The 13,115-nt window shown below is 41.1% G+C and overlaps 1 protein-coding gene across 1 annotated transcript; it reads left to right on the forward strand.

The window, feature by feature from the left end:
• Positions 1-1,939: 1,939 nt before the first annotated feature.
• LOC149286574 (anti-Muellerian hormone type-2 receptor-like) lies at positions 1,940-12,446 on the forward strand. Its single transcript, XM_089493975.1, has 9 exons — positions 1,940-2,000; positions 2,809-2,940; positions 5,485-5,556; positions 6,281-6,348; positions 6,691-6,802; positions 7,773-7,933; positions 8,027-8,174; positions 9,172-9,308; positions 12,276-12,446. The coding sequence occupies exons 1-9, from the start codon at positions 1,940-1,942 to the stop codon at positions 12,444-12,446; spliced, it is 1,062 nt and encodes a 353-aa protein (XP_089350101.1).
• The last annotated feature ends 669 nt before the right edge of the window (positions 12,447-13,115 follow it).

Below are 13,115 nucleotides of genomic sequence, written 5' to 3' on the forward strand. Positions count from 1 at the left end.
TATTTCTTTATATAATATAAAAAATATGTGGCTGGGGGGGCCTTAATGAAGGGGTCCCATGTACTTGCTGCATTGACTCTGCAGATTAGGAGTAGTCAGTTCAGTCTTTCCTCCTTCTGACCCTAGTGTGACTCATTGTGAGACATCCTCGCTCCACACACTGATCACATAATAATTGAATGGTGTGGGTCCAGTGTGTTGCCCGAAACGGACTCGCAAGTCGCGATCTGCTCAGGTGTTGTCGCAGGCTCTAGGGGCAGCCGCTTTGGGCCCAGGGCCTGCCCAAGACATTGTGCTGTCTGGTCCACGGATAAAATCCTGCCCTCCTCCACACACATTTTAAAAAAATAAAAGTAAGAATGTCAGCCTCAAAGTCATGCAAAAAAATGAAGTCAAACTGTATTTTTTATCTCTCACTTTTCTCCCTATCCCTCCCCTTCTTATTATCACTCCCCCTTCTCACAGATCTCTTGCCTTTTCTCCTATTTTCTCACTATCTCCTTTCCTCTCATCTTTCTCCTTCCTTTTCTCTATATCTATATATATATATATGTCTCCTCTTTATCGCTCTTCTTTCTCTATCTCTCCCCTTTCTCCCTTTCTCTCCCCTTTTTCATTATCTCTCCCCTTTTCTCAATATCTCTTCTTTCTCCATAACTCCCCCTTCTGTCTATGCCCCCCCTTTCTCTTTCCTCCTCATCATCTCTCCCTTATCTTCCTTGTCATCTTTCCATTTTCTTACTGTTGCTCCTCTTTACCACTATCTATCTACCCCTTTCTCCACATCTTTTTACTGTGGTGGGAGTGCAAGGTCTGTTCCACAGAACCTTGTCTGAGTGCTCAATCGTGGTGCATGTGCATGTGGCTTCAGTGCTGAGCGCCGGTGTATGACATGATATCCCGGACCTCGTGGCTCCCTTTATCTTGGGTCGGTTAGACGTCGCTTACAAGAAGCCAGTGATTTTTACCTATACTTTGAGCTGGCTCAACAAAGATGTTCTCATTGCAAGTTTTGCATTACCACGCTGAACCAGAACACTACCTCTCAAGATTGTAAGTTTGCAAGCAGGGCTCACTCCACCTAATATCAGTTTGTCTTAGTCTGTCAATTCTCGTCTTGTCGTACCCCTTGAATATATATATTGTATTAAGCGCTACATAACTTGTTGGCGCTATATAAATAAAAAGATAATGATAATATTAATAGCTTGGCATCTATCACTTATCTGTGTACAGAAGTGTACAAAAGTTGTCCATTTGTAGCTATGATGAAAATATCTCTTTTTTATATACTTTACACCAGAATCACTTTTTATACCCCCTATGAATTGGTTGGTTTTTGAATTCAAGAAATGCATTGCTAAACCTTTTCTCTCTTGAGCCATACGTTAGCAACATAGTAGCAGACTGCCATTCCAGGCCCTCCATTTGTGTTGCTAATGCTAGTTTGGTCCCTTCAAACATGTTTCTTTGTGTAAATCATTTGTTTTCAATGTCGCGCATGTTTTCATGAGAAGTTCATGTTGCTGACCTTTATTTAACTCTGAAACTCATATCCTTATACTTCGCTAATAACATGAAACAAAATGTAATCTATGTTTTCAAATAATTGTGTTATTTTGTGCCATCTGACTATAATGTTCTGCCCTCCCTCACAGTGTTCTCAGAATTGTACTCCCCAGAATAAAGCAACATCCAAGATCCGCCCCAGGTTAGATATCCTTGACTTTGAATTTCACTCTGCCATTGGAGCCTCCCCCACCTGCTGCTTCAGAGACAAAAAAAGGGAAGAAACTAAAGAAAAGGTCTCAGCGAAGACGAAAGGACGCATTTATCGAAAAGATGGGCATATATACTATCTAGGAGAAAGCAGGTGAATGGAGCTTTTTGAAGGGCCCAACAGACAACCAAACTCAGACAAACTCATCAGCTTATCGGAATGTCTCATGAGACTTCAGTTCTCAGCCTTCTCCTCCTCAGCTCGACTATGTTCCTACCAGGTACGAGCCATGATGGGAACATATGGGATGGGTAACCTTTATCATTCCAACTGCTGTGGACCATGGAACTTACAATTATTGTCAGCAATGAACATCTTTAAAATACATTATTTTCTCCTTTAGTTGTCCATCTTGAAGGCATCTTGTGTGCGCTGTTTGCAAACTCCTCTTTTCCTGTCAAGTTCCCTTTTTCTCAATTTGGGGTGGAGAAGGAGCCAGGAAAGATACATTGTGAACACAGCAACTGCTGCATGGGCATGTGGAGTGAGCTTGATGGACAGCTGCAACCTGTTGTACTGAGTGAGACTCCATCCCTTTTTCATATGAGCATAGAAAATATTAGCCTTTACCCTGAATGTTATGCTAAACAATAATTTATGTTTTATTTCATTGAATTGCTTAGTTCAAAAAGTATTTCTACTGATGAGAACTGTTTGTTTAAGAATTGTTAACACGCGATATTGCCCACCATGCTCTGAAGAACTAGAATTATCAACGGTAACTTTTTTCACATGTCATGTAGCACTATAAATATCTGCAGCCTTAGGGTACCATTTCCATCTGGGTTTTTGTGTATCTGATGAACACTGCAAATGTGTGTTGGACACAACTGGCCAAGCATCATGGAGTGGTCTACTCGCTTGCATTGTTTTTTTTCCATTGTGGCCCTGATTACTTTAATTGTTCAGGACCCTGGAAGTGCAGGTAGATTAATGATGATGACCCTGGACAAGAGTCATAGAAGCTATCACCTGTTTGCCATAGCTCTAGTTCATTTCCAACTGTACCCATGTCTCTTAATTCTTAGGTTGCTTTCCAGACAGTGCAGTGTGCGGGTCTGCGGTCTGCTCTCCAGTAGAAAGGCAATCTATGTACTACTGCATGTGTTCTTCAGATATGTGCAATGCAAACATCACCCGTCACCACAAACCAAGTGCTCGTGAGTATAACTGCATATATAAGAAAAGTGGGGGCTCCCGCAGTGATTGCTCGCAAGAATGAGGAATTCTGGCACAGAGTGGGTGAAGAAGAACAGTACTGACCTCACTATGCATTATGAAAGGCCAACTCAGTGAGAATCTCCATGAACAAAATCTGCATAACATTGAAACATTAAATTTGATAAGGACCATTTAACCATTATCTAGCACATAGTCCTTGTTCCCTTGAAGAAGTAGCCCACTGGGGCTGGTCACTATATACTGCATAGGAAGAAAGCGAGTTATAATGTTTCACCTATGCACCTCTAGAGCATCCCTGTTTCCAGTGGTAACAAAAAGCATTACAGAAGTAATAAGTAAAAAAACATGTTTTTAAAGGATTAATGTTTATGTCCTTGTAGATGTTTTCACGGGTTTACTGAAAATGTCTTATTTTTATTCTTTCATTGGCACAAATATATTTCAAATGCATGAATGGCTAAATGCTCATACTTTGTAACCCTTTGAGTACCAGACAGGCAATCCGAGGGAATTTAAATAGTTAATGTGTGGCACATCGAATCACTTTTAAATGTTCTTTTACAATATATATATATATATATATATATATATTGTCACATGTGGCTCAGTGATTACGGTATTTTGTGTCAGGAATTCTTTGTGGGTAAAGGGTTTAAGGGAGAAATGCTTATCACTGGGAACACAGGTGGTGCTGGGGGAGGAACTGGTTGCTCTAACTGGGTTTCTTATCAGCCACCCAAGCTGAACTGGAGACATGTGCTCGCTGGAACCTGTCCTGTGATTGGATTGGAGAAGCGAGGGAGCAACTGAGGAATGCAAGCAGCTTCAGTAAGGGAATGAACACATATTAGTGTCAATTTACTAACATATGTGACATCATACAGAGCTGTATGTTGGGATCTGTGTGACATAAGCTCAGAGCTTTGGGCCCAAAAAATAAACTGCAAGAATGTGACATCACTGTCTGGTTTGATGTTATAAAATGAAAGCCTGACATCGCGGTTTGCGACAGCATTAACATAGTGAATGGTACTCATTAAATTACAGCAGGCTATGTGATGTAATGCAGGACTGGACTTTTTAACATACTAATCACATCTGCACCAAAAAGGCATTTAGGTATGTAGTCCTAGCTTTAGTTATGTTTGGTTCTCCAATAACTAAATGGTGTAAAGCAACACTAATGGACATCTCTCAGACCTTGTTCATGTGACATAGCAGATTAGATTCCACCCCCCAAAAAAATGTCACACCATCCCTTACTATTAATCGACGCCTCTCCTGTGCACTTCTGTGTTATGATTATCTGATATCCAACTAAACAATAAATTGTTTACTGGCCAACGGTGACAGATCCATACTTCATACAACAGAAATGTCCTCTTCTTGGCAATAGTGATGGTTCTGGGTGATGTTAAAAAAGGCCAATGGCTTCCTGTGTGAAAAAAAACCATCTCCAGATTATTAGCTTTTGTGAGACTACTTGAACTGCTCAAATAGAAGATTTGCTGCTTGCAACATTGTAGATATGTAGATATATATATATCTACGGTATATATATATATAACACATAGTCTGCCAGCCACAGGCTCGATACAAACCAGTGATCAGAACTGCCAGCCACAGGCATAGCAAATACCAACTTTGCTCCCTAAATAGCTTTTCTGTGCAACCCTTGCCCCCAAACAGTTTGTCTGTGCCAACTTTGCCCCCCCAATACAGCTCATCTGTGCCATTTTTGCCCCCCAAACAGCCTGCCTGTGACATGTTTGGCCTCAAACAGCCTGAATGTGCCATCTTTGCCCCAAACAGTGTGCTTGTGCTATTTCTGCTCACAAAGGAGCCTGCCTTTGTTATTTCTCTCTCCAAATTGTCTGCCTGTGCGATTTCTACCCTCAAACCGTCTGCCTGCATTCATGCTAGTAACCTACTTCCTACTGGAGCGGCATAGAGCATGGTATACCACTAATGGGTATTGCAGTCAGGTGACACTGTCAGTGCTGGTGATACCCACTGAGGTTGTCACCCAGTGCGGTCTACACCCCCAGGTGACGCCCCTGGGAGGGCTTGCCATTGCCAATTGGGCTACTCTGCTTTAATGATTTGGGGCCACTGCCTGAAGCTTTATTGTGTGGTTTTACTGGCGACTCCTTACTGGGCTTTGTGTTACTTTATTACTGGGATTCCCTCTTTTCTTTAAATTTATTTTGTTATAAATGGTTTAGTACCACTATAACTTCCACTCGGGAATGTTAATAAAAACAGTTCTGTTATGCCTTCTGGACACTGCCTTTCCTATAACCAGTGTCTTAGTGTGAAAAGATGGATTTGTACTAAGTTGTAAAAACTAATTTGGCCGGACAATAATGGGCTGTGAATATGAATGATCTGTCTGCTGTACCAATAAAGTGCACATACTAATGTTTTGTTTCTAAAACTAAAGGTTTCATTTCTCTGGAATGCTATCTAGCTCCTAGATCATTTTAACCATTTCTGATTTTTTTATGTCACTTACTTTTCAGGTTATCGTTTGGTTGTTTACGCGGTCATAGTTATCCTCTTTTTGATAATGTGTGTCTTGGTGTTCATCAAAGGTATGGTGACATTGATACAGGGACATGAACTCTCATAGTCAACCTGGCAAACATTTTGTAAGTGTGGTCTTTCTTCCTCTGTTTTCTTTCCTTTCACTTCTGTTGGCTCAGTTTTAAGGAAACTCAAAATAAGAAAGGATGAAATACTTGAACTTCAGGATGTTCTCACTCAGGATGAGTGTTCCTCACCAACCCTGCCAGTGGAAGGACTCACCTTACTACAGGTACCTGCTGCATGTATAGATGGGTAAAGCAAGAGTATTACCTATTTCCATATTCTGTGGTTTTGCAGACTAGCACCACCCTATGTTTACTTGCGTAATGATGTAAAGCAGGGATGTGCTTGTTTAGGTAAATTTCTTGTAGGATTATTACTTCCCCCAGGCCGTAATGCTCATAGCTGCCCGCCAAGGCCAGCAGTCATTCCCACGTTCTTGTCTATGCAAGGTGGCCTTTCTCATTGTCAATTTGCTGATGTGAAGCATTATATGGAATGCATGAGTAAACTACATAAATCGGATTAGCCTGATGGTTACATCTTTTGCATTATCTCAGGCACTAAGAGAAGAGCAGTTAGAAGCACATTTGTGGCTTGGAGTTCTGCATGGTAGGGGTGTGATCATAAAGAGTTTCCCACCACCACTGAGAGAGGTGTACCAAAAGGAGTGGAGAATCCTTAGCCTTCTGTCCCCACTTCAGCATGAAAACATTGTACGCCTTCTAGCAGCAGGTGGTGGTGACAAAGGACCCCTGGAACATCACCAGCTTTTGGTTCTACAACATTATCCAGAGGTGAGAACCATGGTGTGTACCTTGATTAAAATGCATCTGCCAGGCATGTATACACACTGCATAACATTTAGAGGATTATAGGTATGCACGACCAGAACAAAGTCTATTTTGGCAACAGAACAGAGTCTTTAGAGACTTTACATCTACAGTCTAATGGATTTGAACATGACAGCTTCCCTTTAGAGTTTTGTATAATGTCTCCAGATTTCATTTGATAATCTGGTCAGCTTTGGGTTGACTAGTATGACTAGGTGGTAGGCACCAGTGGTCACGATTGGAACTTGATATGGGTATATGTCATTTGCATAGTTACTTATTTGTAAATTGACATCTCTAACACAGGGATCTCTCAGAAATTACTTAACTGGTCACACCACTGACTGGGTCACAGCTTGTCAAATGGCTGCTTCCTTGGCTCGCGGACTGGCATTTCTTCATGCAGACTTATGGAGAGGTTAGAAGAATTTAATAGCTGCTTGTTAAATCAAGGCTTGGTTTATTTTACAATGATGTTACATTATATAGAAATATTCATTTTTTGGAAAACTGTTATGTTCTAAGTAAATTTTATTCAATTCACAAGAAAATAATTCTTGGGTTTTTATCATATCAGTCAACAACCCTCTGTATTTCCCATTTTCAACTATTCACCTGTCATTATCGTTATTTTATTCTTGATGAATCTATTCCTGCAGAATATGTTAAACCAGTTTAAGTAGGAAGATGGAAATATCTGATGCAGCCAGTGAGTTGAGTGCAGCAGCCGTCCACATGTTGAGTGCCTGGATATGAGGACATATCCTGTTTCTTAAAGGCACATAGCACTGGCCCATTGTGCAGCGGCATAACGGGAGGCCTGAGGATGCTGCCCTAGGCCAGAATACAATAATGGGTGCAGCATCTATTGAATGCCTGTGTACCTCCTCTGTGATGCCTTATTGGAGGGCCCTTCACAAATGCACCTTACAGTTTTTAGAATAAACTTCCATATTTTCTAAAACATATTCTTTCGTATTAGTGAAAACCCTGAGTGTTCCCGGCTATTGTGAGAAGTGATCGCAGCTGTGAAAAGGCCATAGCTTTAAAAAAAGCCTGGTATACTGTGAAGCTTGCATGCCCTGTCTGAGCTATCTTTATGTGATGTAGGAAACAGCGCCCCCGGCAGTGAAAGGATAAGATGAGTATTACACCCAGCATCGCAAAGTGATCGTATTTTGCGGTGTGATTGGAAGAACCCTAAAGAGCTAAACAGTGATGAGAAACATGTTAGCGAAATGTTTGCTGATATAGGTGTTTTACTCAAGGAATATGATCTTAATATATTTTTGAGGGTTAACGTATTAAATTAATATGGGGCAGTAGTGATATTAAAAAGATTAATATGGGCAATTTACCACATATATTTGCTTTTGTATACTTCTTAGGTTCCTATAAACCAGCAATAGCTCACCGGGATCTAAGCAGCGACAACATATTGGTACAAGCTGATTGCTCTTGTGTAATCTCAAACTTTGGTCTGTCTGTGGTCCTGGAGAGCTTCCAGATGAAAAATAAGAAGGAACAAGACCCAGATTTAATAAGCATGGTAAAATAGTGTGACATAGTGTGGCATTTGCCTTGTTGGTAATCAGAGCTCGATGTAATGGCGGTACAGTATACTAACACTCGAACATCACAGACAGGCACTTTGAGGTACATGTCCCCAGAGATGCTGGATGGCTTCCTTAATCTCGTCTCCTGGGAGATGGCGCTGACACAAGCGGACGTCTATTCTCTTGGGCTCCTGCTATGGGAAATATTCATCCGCTGCAATGACTTATATGAAGGTAAAAGACCAAACTGTCGCATTTGATTGTGTGGTGTGGCTTAGCTGGTTTATTGGCTTTATTAATGATTATTGCTATGTCATAAGCACACTTATATTTATGTCTAGGTATGTACAAAGCCCTAATACTTACGGATGTTTCCAAACCAGACAACATCAAATCAAAATACGATATGTTTATTTACCTGTGTCTAGCAATCTTCAGAGCTGGATGCTTTAATCCCCAGTAAGCCTGTTTGAGCAGGAATCCCCTCACATTTTGTCTCTGTAAATCCAAATAGTTGAGATGCATTACTTGTTTTGTCCTCTTTATTCATTACTATACATGTGAACTCTGCTTCCCCGGCTCTTCTGGTCAGCCCATTCTTTCTCTGGGCAGGAGAGTGGTGTTTGGCTATGCCCAATTTTAGGCTGGCGATACCGAAATGTTACAACTACATAAACCAAACCCTGCAAAATAACAGAGATCATCATATGAGTTATTATTATTATTTATAAACGTAAAAGCTGCTGTATCTGAAACGGAGGGGGCAAAGATGGCACAGACAGGATGTTTGGTGGGATTCACAAGCTGTTTGGTGTCAAAGATGGAACAGGCATGCTGTTTGGGGGCACTGACAAGCTGTCTGGTGGCAAAGATGAAACAGGCAGGCTGTTTGTGGCCCTGACAAGCTGTTTGGTGGCAAAGATGACACAGACAAGCTGTTTGGGGGACAAGGTGGCGATGTGGGACATGTTACTTGTGAATTTGGGGCCCAGGCGTGTGGTATATAGGCTGTCCTAAATCTAGTTTATTGATACTGTAATACTAAATTAAGATTTGTTTTTGTTGTTATTTTGTTTTCTTATGCCTATTTCAAGACTTACAAAAAAAGAAGGCACTAAAAAGATCAGACATGATTTCATTTAATTGAAATTTTTTGTTTTTTTCTGTTGTGTAGTGGTAACATGGATGAATGATTCAATTGTGCTTTTAAACACTTTGGCATTTCTTGTAGATCATCAGGCTCCAGACTTCCAGGTAGTTTTCTCTGAAGAGCTGGGATCAAACCCAACACTTTGTGAACTTCAGACCTTGGTAGTGGAGAATAAAGAAAGACCTCGGCTTCCTAAACCCTGGACCAGAAACTTCCAGGTAGGTTACCTGTGTATAAACTCTTACTGGGTTGTGAGGATAAATGCACATAACTGGGAGCCCTCTGCGAGGTTCAAGTTTTTTACCCCCAGTTACCACACAAAATGCATATATGCATGTTTGTATTTACTCATATTTGCCAAGTAATGAGGTTTAAAACTGATTGGATTTCTCAAATACTACATTGAATAGTTCCATACACTAGATTATCATCTATAAAGGAGCCAAAAAAGCTAAATATATGTCCCCAAACACCAGACAACCGGAGAAGTAGAGCTTCACCGGGAGTCTTCGGACAAAAGCCGAAGTGTTCCCAGGTATGATTATAAATATGTTAAATAAAACAGAAGATCCACACTCAAAGGAGGTGCAGTTGAAATCAAAAAGGTTAGTGTGTAGTGTAGACCAGTCTATATCTACAATTCCCATTAGGTTCAGATAGCAAAATGGCTGCTGAATATTATTGTAGATGCAGTCAACAAAAGTTAGTGTTTGTACTGCAGACTTATTGTACTCCTCAAGCCCAATCTAGTTACAGCGTTTAATGCTCAGCTACATGGGAGTTGCAGTCAAGAAAAGTAAATGTTGTGTAGTGTAGCTCTATGTTGTGTAGTGTAGCTCTATATTGTGTAGTGTAGCTCTATAATGCACAGCAAACATTCTGAGGTATTACAAAAAGAGGGTAGTTAGACGATAGTAAAAAGGGACGTAAAGCAGGGCCGCCTTTAACATTGATTTGACCCTGGACAAGCATTTTCTGGGGCCCTCCCACTACCATACTCTGTCAGAGTCCGTGCGGTCTTCCCTTCTGACCCTAGAATGACTCTGGGTGAGAAGTCCTCACACCACACGCACAGGAGGAGCAAGATACTATGCAGATCGCACAGAAAATGTATGGTGCGCGTCCGGCGAGTGTCCTGAAATGGAGAGAAAGACGTGATCAGGACTGTCTCTAGGTGTTCAGGCACCCGGATGCGGGCCACCTCTGTGGTGCCCCCTCCCCCATCATCACCCCGGAGTCCCCCACTGTACCACACCATTTTTTGCAGGTATCGATCTACTGAAGCCCCGTATTTGCAGGTATTAATAAATAACATATGGAAACACAGAATGCATGTAAACTCTAAATTGCAGACATAGATCACATGTCACATTTGGCACACAAATTGCACCACTCAGATTTCATCCACAGGACCTGCCTAGTACCCAGATTGGGCGCATAGGACCTGCCATCTTGGCCCCAACCAGCCTCCCTGTGCCATCTTGGCCCCCAAACAGCCTCCCTGTGCCATCTTTGCTTCAAACAGCCTGCCTGTTTCATTGTTGCCCAAAACAGTCTGTCTGAACCATCTTTGCCCCAAACAGCATGGCTGAGCCATCTTTCCCCCATACAGCCTGCCTGTGCCATCTTTGCTCCCACTTACACATCCATGCTATCACACACATACTGATTAATTCACTCATTCACAGATACTCATTCACACATATTTATACACCCTCCTGCACCCCTTTACCTCAAGTACAGATTTGTCTGTGATGCTTCCACACTTCCACACAGGCCCGCAGCTTAGCTCGTAAATGCAATGTGACCCTGCTGGGTTTTTGCTTCTCCTGGGTAGTAGAAGATAGATTGTTCATAGAGTGCGTTTGCAATGCAGAGGTAAGCAGATGGCCCGTACGGAGGTGATCGCAGGGATTGTTGTAACATTTTCAGATAAAACATTAAGCTTTTTAAATGTTGCAGACCTGTAGAATGATGAACATTAACAAAATGATTTGGAATATTCCAGTTTGCAGAAAATAAGCTTGTAATATGATGACAAACACTTTGTATATGGTTATTTAAATAATATAAACAACCATTAGCAATTGCAATTAGTGTCAACTTCAAGGTGCCCCTTCGTACAATTAAGAAACCTGGGATTCTTTTAAGACCCAGGGGCTCCATGCACCACGGTGGCTCTAGGGACCTATATTACTTCCCTGTACACAGCGCTGTGTACTCAAGATACCACCTAGTGGCCAATCAGTAGAGATGCAGAAATAGATGGTTATAGAATGAGATGGCTGTTTTTGTAAAAAAAATATTTGAAGGGGAACGCTCACTGTTTTTTTTGTTTTGTTTTCATATTTCTATTGTCAGTAAGGTACCAAGCAATATGCACTAAATATGTTACTTGGAACAAAAGAGGAGGAAAACTTACATAAAGTTTTGCATTGGTATCCCTTAGTTTCTCTTCTTGTGTGATCTGCATTTTTATTATTATTTATTGTTTTATATAGCACCATTAAATTCCGTAGCGCTGTACAATGGGTGGACAGGACATAACAAGTAGTATGTAACATAACAATTTGACTTACAGAGACAACAGGTGAGGAGGGCCCTGCTCAAACAAGTTTACAATTTTTGCAGACACATTTTGCTATTTTGACAATACATGGCATGTGTAAAGACATTTGATGCTATTTGTGGCATCAGTATTTTTGTTATCACACATTCCAAAACATGTGACATAAGCTGTGCTTCAAAGTCGCTATAACTATTCAAGCTGCAGAGAATCAAGAAACACATAGAGCTAACATTACATACTTATTCCTTACAACCTGGGACAACAACAAGATATGACATTATGGTGGGAGTTCTCGTTTTACGCATGCAGATGATTGTCCTAAGTGTTAAACAGGTAAACCACACATCTGATTAGATTGTTGGTCTTGTCGTATATTTGGATAACCTAATACCTAACCCATGTACATTCCCTCAATCTTAGCCTTCACTTAATCTGTTGGCAGAAGACTATACCATTTATCCACCACCCTTTCAGCAAAGAAAGAAAATTAACTACGGATATAGATTTATAGATCTGCAAATGCGATGTATGTTATAAAGTTGTGGTTAGTGTTTATCTGAACAAAAGTATCTGTATTGTTACTACAGCCATGCTATTGTTTTTTTTCTTTGGCCAGCTCAGTTTGGCGCTCTGGGAAACACTGGAGGACTGTTGGGATCCTGACTCTGAGGCTCGTCTGACAGCACAGTGCATGGAGCAGAGACTCTGTAACCTCTGCCACTTACAGACCAAATCACGGCAAAGAGAAGCTATCACGGAAACTACTAGGAACTGTCCGGTGCCCTAACGGGAGTCTGTGCCGCATACAGCCTGCTCATCAGGGAGGAATCTATTTAACATTTTTTTATCTCTGGTACATTACGGACTGCTTCTGATTCCTGTTACTTTTTGTAAGGCTTTCATATACAGTATTTCTTCTTCCTCCTTTTCTTTATTGGCCTAGATGAAAATGAGGACTGATTGAGGTCCATGCTGTGTACTTGCCATATGGCCATTACATTACATTTAGTTATATAGCGCCAGCAGATTCTGTAGCGCTGTTAGAATCAGTGGAAATATTTAACCCCTTCAGTCCCCTATGGACGTACCGGTACGTCCTAAAAACGCATCCCAATAATCCCCTATGGACGTACCGGTACGTACTGCCCTTCTTGCAGCAGCAGGGACAGCCTGGACTTCCCCTGACAGCAGAAACCAGAATTTCTGGCTTTCTGCTGCCCGATCTCATGTAACGCCAGAAAACTGTTACATTTTTAAATGCCGATCGTGCTAGTTTTTACTAAATTTCTCATCCTAAATTTTCAGCTAATCATCTAACTATGGTATCAAAAGAAAGCTCTATCTCTCCTTGAAAAAACAATATATAGTTTTTATGGGTACACTATTCGTAGGAAAAGAGAATAATCACTGAACTGACATAGCGCAAAAATGGCAAAATTGCTCCGGGACTTGAGGT

Source organism: Sceloporus occidentalis, unplaced genomic scaffold, assembly GCF_023333645.1.
Source record: "Sceloporus occidentalis isolate IW3139 unplaced genomic scaffold, rSceOcc1.0.p SCAF_68, whole genome shotgun sequence".
Lineage (NCBI taxonomy): Eukaryota > Metazoa > Chordata > Lepidosauria > Squamata > Phrynosomatidae > Sceloporus > Sceloporus occidentalis.

What these genes read in the sequence shown, in the direction of transcription:
- LOC149286574 (XM_089493975.1), top strand. Translation starts at nt 1,940, where the DNA reads ATGTCTCATGAGACTTCAGTTCTCAGCCTTCTCCTCCTCAGCTCGACT. An exon ending in CTCGACTATGTTCCTACCAG is followed by an intron (nt 2,001 to 2,808) that starts GTACGAGCCATG and finishes CTTAATTCTTAG; the next exon opens with GTTGCTTTCCAGACAGTGCA. An exon ending in TGTCTTGGTGTTCATCAAAG is followed by an intron (nt 5,557 to 6,280) that starts GTATGGTGACAT and finishes TACGCCTTCTAG; the next exon opens with CAGCAGGTGGTGGTGACAAA.